The 15,956-nt window shown below is 55.8% G+C and overlaps 1 protein-coding gene across 8 annotated transcripts in view; it reads right to left on the reverse strand.

The window, feature by feature from the left end:
- Positions 1–780: 780 nt before the first annotated feature.
- Positions 781–15,956, reverse strand: part of MAMLD1 (mastermind like domain containing 1) — a 116,098-nt gene continuing 100,922 nt past the window's right edge. For 4 of the 8 annotated variants that reach the window (XM_073799550.1, XM_073799552.1, XM_073799551.1 and 1 more), the window contains 3 exons: positions 10,313–10,556; positions 3,994–4,078; positions 2,864–3,001 (listed from right to left, as the gene is read on the reverse strand). In XM_073799550.1, the coding sequence (XP_073655651.1) occupies positions 4,038–4,078; positions 10,313–10,556 (285 nt within the window). In that variant the 3' untranslated portion in view covers positions 2,864–3,001; positions 3,994–4,037. Of the gene's footprint in view, positions 3,002–3,993; positions 4,079–10,312; positions 10,557–12,680; positions 12,804–15,956 lie in introns of all 8 variants that reach the window. The other 4 variants (XM_073799546.1, XM_033849654.2, XM_073799548.1 and 1 more) reach the window with 2 other exon arrangements.

Below are 15,956 nucleotides of genomic sequence, written 5' to 3' on the forward strand. Positions count from 1 at the left end.
AGCACACGGTGTGTGTGTGTGTTTTCGTGCAGTTTAAATTGGTAACAGCCTGCAGCCAAGATGCTGCCTGCAACTGCTGGCGGGGAGGGCGGGGAGAGGAGGAGGCCGAGCGGGGATTGGGTAGCAGGTCGGGGCGGGGCTCCAGGGGCGGGGCTCCTGGAGCTCGACGGGCCGACGGGCCGGGACGACGGCACAGCCGCTGCATCCCGTCCGCTCAGCACCCCGCGCCGCTGAGCTCTGCCCGCTCCAGTGCTAAGGACGAACGGGGCTGGCCTTAGCGTAGACTCTGGGGGAGGGCCAGGGGACGAGGAGGCGGGAAGACCCTTCTCTCCCGGGACCACGCCTTCACCAGGCTCTTCCTGACTCTCTCTGTGAAGTGATGGACGACCTCCAGCCGCCCTATGTGGGTCCCCCTTACGTGGGAGGAGCTGGATCTTTAGTTGGACCTGTCACCCTCTCAGTGGAAAGAGGATGGTGATGGGAGAGTCTAGATTCTCCGCGCAAGCCTCCCCCTGCCCCCTGCCCCCAGCGCAGAGTCACCTTAGCGGCTCCCCTGTTTCGTCCTCTGTAGAAGGAGGCGTTCGAGTCAGAAATGATGTGCTTCTATGCTGTGACGTGAAAGGATCGCGGCTCACGCTACACAAACTTCTCACCCCTCTCCCCTCGGCGGCCAAGCATCCCGAGACAGGGAGTGACCTCAGAAAGGCCCGAAGACACTAGCGGGCTTAGCTGACAGGGGTTTGTAGATACTGAAGAGAAATGAACACATAGAGGCACTTTTCTCCTGGTTGTTTATTACAGTACGAAGAAAAAACGCACTGGTTGGAAACAGACGCCAGATTTCAAATGTAGAGGCGAAATACGAGGCGGCAATTAAAATGTGATTACACAGAGTCTGGACACTGAGAAGAGTTTACAGGACAGTGGGTGTGGGTTTTCTATAACAGACACTTAAATATACATGACGATAATTGCAGATAGAAACCATCAAAGACAAAGCCCGAATCAACAATTAATGTTTACAGACCCATTTTCCCCCAGACCACAGAGCCTTACATCAAAACAAATACCGAAAGGCTTTAAACCGGGAACATCTCACCTCCATCCCGCAAGGTGCTGCTGGAGTAGTGCCAACCGTCTGAGGGATAAAGGGAGGAGACTCAAGATCCTCAGACGGTGCCCAGCTCACACATTACCTCCTTGCTTCTCCCAAATCCACAGAACTCTCCGGCCTCCGGGCAAATAATTCCTCTGAGGGGCACTTAACGATCAAACGGCTTGTGCTGTAATATGCTCGTCAGGAAGGAGCTAGCAGAGACTGAAAGGTTTGCGAAAGAGGTTAAGAACCACACAGGGCGACAGAAGTTTTAGTGGAAATGGAAATACATGGCCAAGTGAGTTTCGATTTGGTATTTGTCAGTTTGCACAACACCTCTTGATCACATCCACCACTGCATCTAAAGCGTATGTGACTCCACCACCTGGTTGATAAGGTATGGCTGGAGTGAGCGACACAGTCTGCGTATTTGCAACAATGTAGAATAAACACAGACAATGCATAATGGACACAGCTCTACTGAAAGGAAAGCCGTCACTTTATTTACAAAGTCACAAAACGAAGTATAAATACTTCTGTCGTGAATGTTTAGGAAAACCATTTACAAAATGTTCAGATATGTACAGGTAGCTTGAAAAATCACCAGCTTTCCATTTCGTCACAGGTAGCGAGAGGGGTGGGCGTGGGCTGACGCCCCTCAAATCGTAATGAGGCAACAAGCGTGTGGCTACGTGGGACCAGCTGCGAATTTGCTGTGGACTCACACCGCTCCCCGGAGTGATGGCCCCGTGGAGGTTTCTCTGGGCATTTAAAGCTCGCCAACATTCTGGGGGATGTGGCCAGCCTGCTCAGGGATGTGGCCGGCACTCTGGGCTGTGGCAGTCTGGGCAGCAGCGTGCTGTTCTAGAATGTCATCGATCAGCCTCAGGTTGCATACCCAGTCTTCACCTGGGCTCACGCCGGGGCCTTTCAAGAGAGCTTCGATGAAATCCACCTCAGTGCAGTCAGGGGGTGAAATGAGATCGTTCAGTGAGGCCTGGGGCAACAAGGCATAGGGTGGCAACTCAGGGGGGCTCGCCACGCTGTTGAAGGGACCAGGGGACGGGCTGGCAGCGACAGTGGAGGCGGCGGCGGCGGCGGCAGCCACATAGCTCGGTGGCTCGATGCCCTGGATGGGACTCACGGGCCTGAAGCTGGCCATGCCTTGCTGGAGGGACTTGGTGGCGTGTAGCACAGGCACGGGACCCCGCAGCGGGCTCTGTCTGAGGCTCTGGTGGCCCAGCAGGCTGAAGCTGGGGTTGGCGGGGGCAGCGCCCACCTTCTGGCTGGGTCTGCCTCCCGGGGCCACCTGACTGGGGGACACAACTGCCTGTTGTGATGGAAACACTGGGGCTCCCTGGGGGACCCTCACGGGGGCCTTGGCAAAGAGGGAGTTGCTATGGAAATGCTGCTGGACGCCATGGGCTGCTTGCCTCGGGGGTGGCCCCCTCAACACCGCGGTGCTCACAGCTGCTGCTGCTGCCGCCACCCAGGCAGCGTTGTGGAGCACGGTGGGCACTCTCGGCACGCAGGGCTGTCTGAGCTGGTGGGGACTCAGGGGCTGGCTGCCCAGGGGGCTGGGACAGAAGCCGGGCAGGGGCACTCCCGTGGGGGCGGCCTTGGGAATCCGCGTGCGCCGGCAGGTGGACCCGAGGCTGCCCGCGGGGTTGTGGCTCAAGCGCAAGGGTGTGGGAAACGGGGGGCTGGAGCTGAAGGTCCCGTGCTGCTTGCCTGGACTTGGTGACATCAGGCCCACGCCCTCCCGGCTCTGGTGCCTGGCGGGCGGGACCATTCCTGGGCTCAGAGCGCTCTGGAGGAGCGCAGCTCCGGGTGGCATCATGGGTTGGTTGGGTGGGGAGCTTGCCTTGGTCCGGCTACACTTGGAGGTGACTTGATCTTGGACGGCTACAGAAAGAGAGAAGTGGGGGTCAGTTCCAAAGGCATCTTCAACTTGGGCCGCAGCTGCTGGCGGGGAGCCACCGGCCCAGCACTGACCTCTCACCTTCCGCCCTGGGCTCTTCCCGAGCATCTCCTGCTCCCCTGGTTCCTCCACCCTCAGCCCGGACTGCAGTTCTTGGGGGAAGCCCTCCTAGACCCCCTGGGTCTGTGCTCATGGCTCCCCCTCCACCCAAGAGCAGATCATGTTGGACTGAAAATGCCAGTAGTTTGTAAGCTCCGTGAAGCCAGGGTCTGGGTCTACTTTTCTACTCAGTATCCGTACGCAGGCCTGGCACCGCCCACCCCCTGAAGGATGCCCAGTCCTTGACACTGGCCTTTCTGGAACTTGTCCGTCCTGTCCCTGCGGCTGAAGTGTGCCTGACATGCCACTCCAGCCTGGACAGGTGGGACATTCAGCTGGTATCAGACCCAAAGGAACACGGGGTTTTGCAAGAGAATGCAGGAGCAATGGGCCATTGCTGGCCACTGGGCTACAGTGAAGCTGCTGAACACCTGTTGGAGGGCAAGCAGCTTTCCCCAAACCCCAGGCAAGAATACCCTTGGCCTGGTCCAATGTCACTATTGGCTGGGGAGGACTGCTTAACGCATGTTTCCCCTGCTAGTCCGGCAGAGACCGTGTCTGGTTTTTGGCTAACAGCTGTATCTGCGGCCAGTCAGTGTTGATTACAGTCCTAGATGCCCTGGGTGAATCAATCTCTTGAATCAAACAGCGATTGCAGAGTCATTAAGACTGAGCGTTTCACTGGGACTCTACTTAAGCTTTCCACGTGACGGATCCAACCAGGCTGCCCTGGAAGTGCCTTGCAGACCTCCTCTCTTTCCCTCAGTGCTTTTCAGAAACATCTCAGTAACTGTTTCTGCTGGAATGAATCCTCCCCCAACCTCACACACACTCCCCCTGGCCCGCCCTTTCGAGAACATCGAGTTTAAGTGCTTACCTTGAAATTGACTCATCTGTTGGGCGAGATATGCACTCCGCTGTTCAGGGATCATTGCCATAAGACCTGATTTCTGCTTCTCTTGCTAAATGGAAGATGAGAAAGAAGTGTCAGATTAGGGCTACCAAGAAATACTAGCCTTGGGATCTCTGTGTGGGGACTCAGGACTTGGCTTTGGTGTAGCAGAAAGCATGAGTGAATACACCAACACACACTCGCATGCATGCCCCACCCTCCCAAGCAAAACTCCGCAGGTATAAATAAAAGTAGGATTCTGCACCTGGGTTAAAAAACCAACTGCGACAGCGTAGGATAGGGCGGGAGACACAGAGCTTAACAGCAAGAGCACGGAGAAGAAAGATTTAGGCATTCTGGACATCCTTCTGCTCAGGATGGGGCAGCAGTGAGATGTGGTCACCAAAAGAGCAAATGTGACATTAGGCTGCATTAGTAGAAGCAGAGTATGTAGAAGGAGGCAGGTGACAGTCCTACACTACTCTGCCTTGGCCAGACCACGTCTACGGTGCTGACAAGAGTTTGGGCATGCCAGCCTCAGGGAGACCCAGACAAACTGGCCGCACTCGGAGGACACTAAGTGATGGAGGTAGGGCTTGGACTCCCAACCACGAGGGCAAAGAATGGCTGAGCGAACCAGGGATGTCGGGGCTGTCATGGGGAAAGGGCCAAGGCTTGTTCCAGGTGGTCCTGGCACGAAGGGCGCGATGATCACACGATCAGATGGACGCACTGGCCGACGCCCGGAGTAGCCACTCAGTCCCAGCTTCCCTTCGCTTGCCTGATTGGCCGCACATGGGCGATGGGAACGGGCTCCCGGTCTCCATCCGCAAGCTGGGTGGGCAGGGGGAGGAGCCACGTTCGAAGGCTGCAGTCCCAGCCCTGAGGCTGGGAGCCGCTAAGGGGACAGCCGCGAGCCAGCCAGCTGAGGGCCGGGAGAAGGCACAACTGGCCCCAAGCCCCTCAGCCGTTCGGCGCCAGGCTGTGACTGGGCCCCAGGTCTGCTTCCCAGTCCAGTGCTCACCCGCTGCCGCCTCTGTCCCCTTCTCAAGGAGTCTGCTTCCTCGTGCGCCACCAAGCAAGGCAGCTCTGTCGGGAGCACGCCTCCCTGAGTTTACTTTCGGAACTGCGTCCCCCGCCCCCCAGATGCCAGAAGACTTGACCCGACAACACAGGCTGCCCGGGGCCTGCTTCTCTGCACTCGGAGGGCCGGCGCTTGGGAGAGAGCCCGGCGCCCGGGCCTGTCGGGCAGTTCTCGGCCTCGGTTCCTGCCAAGGCAGAGAGGACAAACACGTGGCAGTGGGCGGACCACACCACAAGCGATGTCAGCTTCCCGCCCTCAGCCTGCTTCCTGTCCGAGCTCTTGCCCCCCTTCCCCCGGGGCTGCTGGGAGGTGGGTGCCAGGGATGTCGCTCTTCAGCCCTGGAGCTGCCGTCTTCCTGCTAAAGCGTGGGGTGGGGAGACAGGACCTCAGGAGCACAGGGGTCGCATGACCACCCAAGGCCACCCCATCGGGAACTGGGGGAGCTGGGGGAGCCCTGTGCTCTGCTTGAGCTGCTCAGGGTGGGCAGGCCTTTCTGAAGGCAGCCCTCTCACCTCTGTTCTTGCCATCGAACCTCCCACCAGCCCTAGGAGATCTGGGTAGAAGACCTATGGTCCCAGCTTACTGACGTGACAACTGAGGCTCACAGAGGGTAAGTGACTTGCTCAAGGTGACACGGCTGGGGAAGTGCAGCGTCTCCTAACTGCAGATCCACTGCTTCTGCTTCCCCAGCCCGCTGCTTCCAGGAACCGGCTCCTGTGCCCTGCTGTCTATACCAGCCCTAACTCCATCCCCACCAGCTGCTCCATTAGGTGCATCAAATAACAGAAAGTTGTACGGAGTGGGGGAAGGGCAGGTGGAGGCTACAGAGTGCGACGAAAGACAAAGCAGGGGACAGGCAGAAGAGTCCAAAGGGAGGGAGGTAGAGAGGAAAGACGCCCCCGGGGCCTGGGAAACCAAAGTGAAGGCGAGGCTGGGGCAGAGGTCAGAGTGGAGGAAGTGGGCAGTGTCTGCCAGATGAAAGGGAGTGCTTCTCGAACGGTCCACAGTTACAGGGACAACGGGATGCTGGCCGGCGTTCATCCAAGGAAGCAGAGAAACCCAGAGGATCCAGAGTTTAAGCGCGAGTCTGCGGAGCGGCACGGCTACAGAAGCTGCCGAGTCCGAAGGGCACGGCCGACGCCGGCCTGGGGTGTCGCCGTCAAGCAGGGCTCTCTTCACGCTGCTGGGGCATCGGGGGGGGCACCGCCAGCCCTCTGCTCCCGGCCTGTCCTGTTGTCCCTGGCAGAGCAGCCAGAGCATTCTCTCCAGGCCTCCCGAGGAGGCTGCTTCCTTTGTTTTGCAGACAGAGGCCCCCATCCTTTGTTCTGAATCAATGTGCTCCAAAGATAAGCCCCAAGAAAACAGTTGTTGCCTTTTGACACTGACAATTAGAATCGTTGGAAAATGGAGAAAACAGGAAATGACAAATGTTTTCAGTGACCAGGAGGAAGCAGCGGCTGAAAGGGGCTGCTTAGTGATGGACGCACTGAAGGATGGCCCAGGCAACCTGTGGCTTTCCACCACCGTGGTCGTGGAGGAGCTCACCCAAGGCCTGCCTTTCCTAGGGCTGCGGTCGGCTGTCATGGAGCTGGGTGCTGCTGTACCGGGTGATGCCGGCGGGGCGGCGTCGGGTGGGCCTGTGTGAGCCTAGGTGTGCTTCCCCACGTGGTCCCCGGAAGGAAGTCTCCCCAGGAACGAGGGCCCTGGCTCCTCCTCCCACCTGGCCAAGGGGCCACCTTCACAGACAGGCCTCGGCCAGGATGGTGATCCAGGAAGTCCCGGGGCTGCCTTTCGAGGAACTTCCTGCCGATGCCCCAGGAAGCTCTGGGGGCTCACCTGAGGGCTAGCGTTCACCTGCGGGTGCTATAGGCACAGGCAGGACAGACGGGCAAAGGGCCGGCCCGAACCCCAACACAGCAGAGAGCCCAACACTGGGCCCCCCCGGGGAGGCCAGGCCACCCTATGGGCCTCACGCTTTGGCCACCACAGGAGGATGTCTCCTGTGAGCCCCAGAGCACGCACCTGACGCGTCCTCTCCCCACTGCAGGCCGAGAGCAGTCTCATTACTGATTCAACCACTTCATGAGACCCAGGGACGCTCTAACTGGATGGGGATGAGGCAGAGGCAGATGCGCACACAGGGTTCCTGCGTCTTGGGCAGATTCGGCCTGAAGTTACTTGCCCCACGATCCCCAAGAGGAGAGCATTCTGACTGGGGAGGGGATCCAAGGGAACAGCTCTGGGGGAATGCGGGGATGGACGTGAAGCCTTATTTTGTGCAGCAGAGTTAAGAGAGGGAAGGAGGGGGGAGGGAGAGAGACGGGATGACAGAGAAGGGAGAGAGTGAGGGGAGGGGGAGAGGGAGATAGAGAGGAGGAAGAGGAGGAGAAAGGGGGAGGAGGGGGAGGGGGGAGGGGAGGAGGGGGAGGGGAGGAGGGGAGGGGAGGGGAGGGGGAGGGGAGGGGGAGGGGAGGAGGGGAGGGGAGGGGAGGGGGAGGGGAGGGGGGGGGAGGGGAGGAGGGGGAGGGGGAGGAGGGGCAGAGGGAGGGTTTTTCTTTTTCCAGCACCAGGCAGCTCCTTGCTCCCTTCCCAGTAGACAAGGCCCTGGGTGCCCCACGCAGAGCCAGCCTGCCACAGCAGAAGCCACTCGCCTCTGTGTTAAAGGGTCAAAGGTTAGCGAGCTCCAGTGTGTGGGTGGGTTGGTTGGTTTCCTCCTCCAATAGGAAAAGCACCTTCTTTTGTGGTTTTGGGAAGGCAGATTTGGAAACAACTCACCCACTCTTGTGACTTTTCCTTTGAAATGACGGGAAGACAGCGTTCTGCATGGAGATCTGAATCTTAGGGACTCCCACACGCCTGTGGATGGGGACTCCTCAGACCCGAAGCCCTGTTTGAGGGGGCGTGGATGCTCTTAGGCTAAAACTCTCCTCAGGTGTCCTTCAGAAACGGGCTGCCCACAGCGAATGGCAGGCCAGCTTCAGTGTTTCCTAACCCCCGCTCCTAACTCTCTGAGCCCGTGACTCAGTTTCTCCAGAGTGCCTCCACATGGGAGTGCTGAGTGGGTCATCAGGCCGCCACTCTTCCCTGCGGACCTCAGAGGCCAAGGCCAGGGCGGGGGGAGGGGCGGCCACACACCTGCCCTTTCCTCGGGCCTCTGCTCAATGCCTTTCCCTGCCCGGAGGGCAGCCTCCCTGACTCCGGGTGGGAAGATATAGGGTTTACCTGGCAGCCCGGTGAGCCCCTCTGTCAGTCAGCTGATGGACATTTCTCACGGGTCTACCATGGGCCAGGCTCTGTCACAGGCATGGGGTGGCACTGTGTGTCTCTACTCTCATGAAGCTTACAACGGAGGGGGCAACTGACAAGACGCAAGCAATCAGTCACAGAAAGTCATTGCCAATGGTGGCGCATCTACTAAAGAGAACACGACAGAGTGACGGGACGGGGAGTTGGGCGGCACGGCAGAAACCCAGGCGCAGGCCGTGGGGCCCTCAGGGCACATGGGAACGTGCCACACCCGGACGCCGGGGCGCCAGTGGCCTGCTGAGGTCTTTCTTTGACCCTTGGGGCCTCTGGAGCAGGAGACAGGGACCACCCGCACGGTCATGATGCTGCCCTTGGGTTTGAACCGATCTGAAGCTGCCACCGGGCACTTCACAAAATCAACGCCATCGAAAACGGCTTTTCTCTTTTCCATTTTCTGCCTTTGCAGTTGACCTCCAGCTGTACGAACTCTCTCCTGACTCCACCTCCATCTCGGCGGTTTCAGGGCTGCCTGGTCCCGGAAGGGCTGGGTCTACGTGCTAGGATTGATCTGGCCGCAAAGGAAACAAATGTCTTTGCAGCTCGCCTTTCTTCTTCCCCTGGGGAGCCTGCATCCTCCGTCTCACACTGTGTCTGGTCTTCCTGAGTCATGGCTGAGCTGGAGGTCCTGTCCCTCAAAGCCCCCCGAGGTGGGCCCAACTTCCAAAGCTTCGTAGGGAAGATCTGAGGGCCAAGCCTCCGCCCGCCCCCCACCTCCAGTGCAGGGTGGAAGGCCTGGCTTGGCTTTGAAGAGAGATAATAAGATGGGGAAATGAATTCTCTCGAGGCAAGCTAGCTTGGATCGCTCATTTTTTGCGTTTTGGGGACAGGGAAAAACAGGTCAGACCAGGGTGGAACTCAGAGACATCCTGAGTGGACGATGCCCCAGTCCATTTTGTTAATTCTGTTTCCCTGGCAGCTTTGTACTGGACAAGCCGGAGAGCACCGTGAGAGCACACAGAGAAAAGGGGGAAAAAAAAGAGAGAGAAAAATCGATAGCCCTTGAATGGAAAGCACTGCTTGTTCTTGCGGGCTGAGGCAGGTGGGATGGGGAGAGCGAGGCCTCACGTACCGAAGCAGCATTTCCATTAAAGGCCAGAATCCCGGAGGTCCTTTCAGCCGGATGAGCATCTTCCGATCACTATCACTCAGCCAATGCTCATTTCTCTAGCTTTCTCTGCAGAGAGGCCTGACATCCCGTACACACTGATATTTCACGCGCCAGAACAACAACTCCACGAGCCCAGTGAAATTCTCTGCAAAGGCCCGCTCCGGCTGGCGTCCACCATCTTTCTCTCATGCCCACTAACGTGACTCCTTAGGGCAAGTCAAGGCATTTCTTTGAGAATCTGGGCTTCCTTCTGCCTGCCCTCCCCCGGGGCTACCAGTCCTCCAGTGGGGCGATCCAACTTCCCACTTCTTGGGGTGCGTGAGTCCCAGGTGGGGTCAAAGAACACCTCGGGGTGCGGAGTCCACAGCAGACCGCTGGAGGGAGAGGCAGTTCCCGAGCGCCCACCGGCTATGGAGCAGGCAGGCACGGGGTCGGGGCGGACGTGGGGGGTGGGATTCGGAGGTGCAGAAGCGCAGCCCCTGTGCCCCACGGACTCACAGCCTGGCCGCAGGGACAGACAGGCAGGGAATGAACTGGGGTGCTGGAAGGCCAACAGCCGGGAGGGAGCAACTGCGCCCAGGGCGATCACCACTCAGTGCCCCGAAGATGAGGCTGAGATGCCGGAGCAGTCTGCTTGCCTGGGTGGTCTCTCTGCTAGAAATCCCTCCTAGGTGAACAGAGCTTTACGGGCCGGGCTGTCACCTCCTCTGTGCGTCCCAACAACCGTGTGCGGCAGGCGGGCAGGCTGAGCAGGGGACCGTGCCCAGCTGACAGATGAGGAAAGCGAGGCTGGGGGAGTGACTTACCGACAGCGTCGCAGCTAGGCAGCAGTGGAGCGGGCACCTGCCTCCAGGCCTTCGGATCCCAGCCGCCCCAGGGCGCTGCCTCTGAGGTGCTGTACGAGGAGGTGACTCGGGCCAGCTCCTGAGCAAAGGAGCTGCCGGGCAGGAAGGACTCACTCCCCAGGGCCTGGCAGGATGGGGGCTGTCGCCCGAGGCTGACCTGGGGGGGCCTGGCTTCCCCAAGCTTGCAGGCTTTGTCTACATGAGTCTACAACAACCATTGAAGAGTCCATCAGCGGCGTGGCCACGACATGCCTCTGAATGCTCCTGTCACTGCCCTGACCGCCTAGCGGGGTCGTCTGGGTGCTCGGTGAGACACACCAAGTGGTCTGGGCCAACCAAACCCAACAGCTTTGTGGTCTTGGTTGTCTTGGGTCACAGACTCCTTTGAGAATCGGCTAAGAGCTATGGTCTCTCTCCACAGAAAAAGCACTTACGCTGGTGTCTCCCCCTTCCCAGCCCACCGACATCTTACGTATAATCTCAGGGGTTTTCTGGACCACTTACTACCCATCCGTGGGTCTCAGTTAAGGAGCCTCTGCCTCCATCAGTCACTGTCTTGTTGGAAATGGGAGTCAAGCTACGTCATCAGCAATGACCTTGACCAATCCCGATCCCTCCCCACGCCCCTCCCCCCCCAGAGCACACCATTCTAAACTGGTGTGTAGGTACGTGTGTAGACACATGCTGAGGAATCTGCAAAACCAAATGGTGAGTGCAAAACCAAGCAGTCAAGTGGAAACCTCACAGCAGCCCAGCCCTGGGCGGCAGCCCTCACTGCACTTCACCTTGCCGGGGCCCCCACGTTTCAGGACTTGCGTGTGAGTGGCCCCTCCCCTTTCCGTCATATTTTAGAAGGCAGGGATTTCACCCGAATTGAACATCTGACCCAATTCTTTCAGCCAAAGGCAATTAAAAACCCTCACACTTGATATCCACGTCACAGGAAGCCTCAAGACTCCAAGGAGCTGCCGAGACGGCTCTGACATCCTGCAGAGCGCAGCGAGCGCTCGGCCACAGGGGTGCCCAAGAGGACCAGGGGGAGCCTGCCTTGAGGAGAAGGTCTTTCTACGTGAAGCAGCCTCTTCGTTGTCGTGCTTTTAACACCTGAGCTTTGAGTGATCACCTGTGTCTATCAAACAGCCCAGTCGAAAGGGAAATATTTATCCTCCGAATCTAAACAGTCGGAGTCAATTCAATTCATGACAATAAACACGACTAAGCGCCTACCGTGGGCAAGCCTCTGTGACGGATGACAGGCCAGTAGACATTTGGATGCCGTAGTTGAATTAACGATAAAAACTGCCACCACTGAATTTATCGAGCATTTGCTACGTACCAGGCACTAACCCAAGTGCTTTCAATACTCAGTCTCACTCAACACTTGCAACAGCTGTATATGAGGCAGGAACGATTACTGTCCTTATTTTACAGAGGAGGACACTGAGGCCCAGAGAGGTTAAGGAAGTTGCCCAAAGTCACACAGCTAGTTAGTAGCAGGGGAGGATGCAAATCCAGGTTTGCCTGGTTCCCAGGTCCACATGAAGTCTGGCACGGTGTGTGCATGTGTGTGATTAGCTTGTCATATGGAAAACAGGCTTTGAAATGTAGAAACTGTTCAAGTGTGTCATTAAGAAAAGTACAGGCCGGATTTTACAAGGGATCTCCAGGCAAAATTTTAAGAACACGTTATGAATACTCAAAGATGGGATTAGGAAGAAAACCTAACTGCTTGGAGAGCTTTAGAGATGACACCCCTCTCCCCAGAGAAAAACAAAACCAAAAAACCACGTGAAATGCGCTTAGCAAGTGAACTCACTGCACGTGGGAAGGAAAACTTTCTTTGCCATTCTGACGATAAGCCAACTACAGAGGGCCCGGCGCCCCTCCCCTTGGGCTGGTGCATTCGTGCAGAGCTGAGCTCACCGGCCACCTGAAGCTTCGCTTAGTCAAGCTCCAATTTGTCCTTGGACCAAGGTCATCTCTACAATGGACTATTCTTTGTGCCTGCATTCCTAGCGCCTTGATAATTCAAGACACTATTTTATAGCCATGTAGGAGTTTTTACGATCCCGATATGCAACTATTCCTAGAGGTCTGATTCCTTGCCCACCCCGTGACGACACAGACTGAAAGCAATGAGTGGGGCTTATTTGTAGGGAACTGAAGCATTTTAAGCTTTTGCTCAGGAATCCCTGGTAGCTTCATGTGACTTGTAGGATATTAGTGACGGGTCAGGAAGCAAGAACCCCCATCAGCATGAACATACGCTCACAGCGCCTCGGTAGTTCATCAGGCAGAAAAAACCCTGCAGATGGTACATGGAAATTACCAGCAGCAGAAGATGCCCCGACGGTGCGGGCAGTTCTGTTTCGGCGGCAGCTGGGAACGGGGCTGCAGCCACCCATTCAAGTGGAGCAGAATGGGAGCAGGCGCTTCGCGGACCGGTGTAATCCTTGGTTAAAAAAAGAAAAGAAATAAACTAGATGAGATTCAGTCTTGACTCTGACCGACAAGGAGCTTTGTAGCTGATGCTCGTGTGTCTTCTCTGTTTTATTTACTTTGGAAAAGAAACTGCTGTTACACGCCCTGTTAAGTGGGAGGTCCAGCTTCCAAAGAAAAAGTGGTTGGCACTTTTCAACGCCTAGAGGTTTCCACACATAAGGTAAACCCACCTCTGTCTTTGGAATCACTGAAAATCTCAGAAAAGCAAAGCCAGTCCATGATTGGTGGGCACGATTACTACCTCTCGGACTGGCCGGCTCCGCGTGATTCCAAATTTCAGATGATCAGACCCTGGGATGGATAGTGCCCGATGCTGGTGCCCGATTTCACGGAGCTCACCCCCACTGGGCTTCCCGTGATCGCTAGAGAACTTGCTGGAACGAGGTTGTCCCTGGGTCCCTCTAATGGCTTGCAGCCACTTAGAGCCCCAAGCACGTCCTGCTAAACTTTGCAATTAGGGCTCTTTGTTCCTTGGCCTCCTGCCTTCTTGGCAGGCAGGTTTCCTGTCCCATGGTGTCAGGTACACTACCCCGCAGTCATACCCATGTCCTTGGAGTTCCCCAGACAGGCTGCCGCCCGCGTTCAGTCCCCTGTGATCGCGCTCCTTGCTTCGGTAGCCCAGAGAGCCCTTTCTCCAAGTTTCCCGTCTGGAACCCTGCATGTCCTTGGAGATCCACCCTGGGAATTCTGCCTCTCCTTTGGTCCAGCTCCTCTGGCTGACTGAACATCCTTGTCGGGCCAAGTCTTAATCATCTTTAAATCCCTCTGGTGCCCAGACAGTGCCTGGCACAGGCAGAGGGTTCAGCAAATATTTGGAAAATTCAACTGACTGTATCTGTTATGAGCTTGGCACGATATCCCAGGCGCTCGGGATATGCTAGTCCAGTGAGCACTGTGCTGGCTTCTTTTAGGGATGAACGTTAATGATAAAAGTGAGCCTTGACCCTCATTTTAAACACATTTACTCATCTCTTTTCAAGCCCATCAGTAGAACAGAGATCATCACACCGTGGAAATAACGTCAGCTAGCATTTACCGCACTAACTGTGCACACACACATACATTTGAGACTGTCCCCAGTTTACAAGACGAGGAAGTGGAGATAGCTTTACCAGGACACACGCAGGAGAGTGGGTACAGACCTGGACCTGATTAACAGAGTGACTAAACCCAAGCAACTGCTGGGTTTGGGAGAAGAGGCTCCTTCTCTGCGCACGGAGAGAAGCAGTCGGTGTCCTTCATCTACACTGGAGTGACCACGCTGTTGGCTATTCTGTGACCTCACCGTAGAGCAAATGGGCTGCGGTGTAAGGCGCTCAGATTATGACTAACCTGCACAGACACTCAGACGCTTTGCAAGAAGCGGGTACCTGCTCTGGCTTTATCAGTTATTGACCGGATTCGATCTCGGTCCAGTCTTCGCCGTGGAGGTCCGAAGGAAATACACGCGCGTTCACAAGGTCACAGTTGTGTACTGTAATTCCACTGGCTTCTGGGAGCTCGTTGATGTCTAGACTTACTCATCCTGAAAGTTCAGGCAACAAATCCTGCTTCACTCCTCCTTTGCTTTACTAACCGTGTAACAGAGGCGAGCAGAGAGAGCCCACAAGAAGGAACTGGAGACTTGGTGCGTGTGCCAGAGACTCTCGGAGGCCAAGGTCACTCACGGCTGGGCTGACTTCAGAAGCCAGCCCCAGCTGTTCAAGCCACGAGTGAGATGAACACGCTAGGGTACTAAATGCTAGGCAGAGAGCTCAAAGAGGGCAAGGCAGAGCTGCGGAAGAAGCTGGGTCTCTGGGCAAATGCATGAATGTGCAGACTTGTCAAACAGAGGTGACAGGAGACGACTTCGTAAATGTGAAGTCATGCTTTGGGAAACCAGGGAAGTGTAATGTGAGTCAGACTTCTTGGCCTCTTACTTGCCATTACACTACTTGGCCAAATGCAAATGCGATTTCAATATATCGCAAGCATGCATCTATTAATAACACTAGGAAAAAACTATACAACTCAAGCCTGAGATTTTGTAAGAAACAGAATCGTAGAAGCTCAACAGAGCAGCACAGTCCCACAGAACCTTGAGATGATGCTGAGTCATCCTCCCAGAAAGAACAGAATGCTCTATACCTGCGCTGTCCAATACGGTAGCCACTGACCACATGCGACAATAGAGCACCTGAAATGTGTCTAGCGCACATGAAGAACTGAGTTCTTAATTGTATTCACTTTTCATGAATTTAAATAGCCACCTGTGAATGCTGGTGACAGTAACGGAGAGCACAGCTCTTCACCATACTGGCGAAGAGTGCAGGCTCTGGAGAGAGAGGGTCTGGGCTTGAATCATGGATTTGCCACTTCTTAGCTAGGTGATTGGGGGAAGCCACTTAACCTTTCTGTGCCTTAATATTCTCATCTGTAAAGGGGAAGTCATAGGAGTGCGTCATTCAGAGAGTGGCGGAGGTTATGAGGAGTCACCGAATTAACTAACACACGTGTAGTGCCTGCGTGCTGTATTCTCTGAAGGTTAGTCAGTGGTAGTCTTAATTAACAATAATACCTCTGCCGTGTATCAAGCCCTTTTACAACGTTCCAGGCACTGTCCTGTGGGAGGAGGTGAGCTGCACGTCCTTCTATTCCACCATCTTGATCCACTCCTCCTAGAACTGAACATGCTCTAAGGCGTGGTCTGGCCATAGCTCAGCGGAGCTATCACTTTTCCTATCTCTTGGTAAAACAGACTAATAATAATAATAAACAACGATGATAATATTAGAAACATTTATTGAGAACTTAATCTAAGGCACTGGGTTCAGCCCTTCCCTGGAGTCATTTCAATTACTTAATTCTTAGAACAATCCGAAGAGGGAGGCACTGGTATGATCCCATTGTAAAGATGAGGAAACTGAGGCACAAAGAGAAAGGTTAAGCAACTAGCTTGCTCGAGGTCAATCGTTAGTAAGTGCCAGGGCCTGGACTAGAACCCAGACATTGTCTGACTACAAAGCCCAGGCCCTGAGTTTTGCTTGATCCAATTGCCCAACTGAAACTTTTGCTAATGTGATATAGAGGCAGACCAGCAGCAAGAAGATTCTGGAGTGCTGCT

This window comes from Tursiops truncatus, chromosome X (assembly GCF_011762595.2).
Source record: "Tursiops truncatus isolate mTurTru1 chromosome X, mTurTru1.mat.Y, whole genome shotgun sequence".
Classification (NCBI taxonomy): Eukaryota; Metazoa; Chordata; class Mammalia; order Artiodactyla; family Delphinidae; genus Tursiops; species Tursiops truncatus.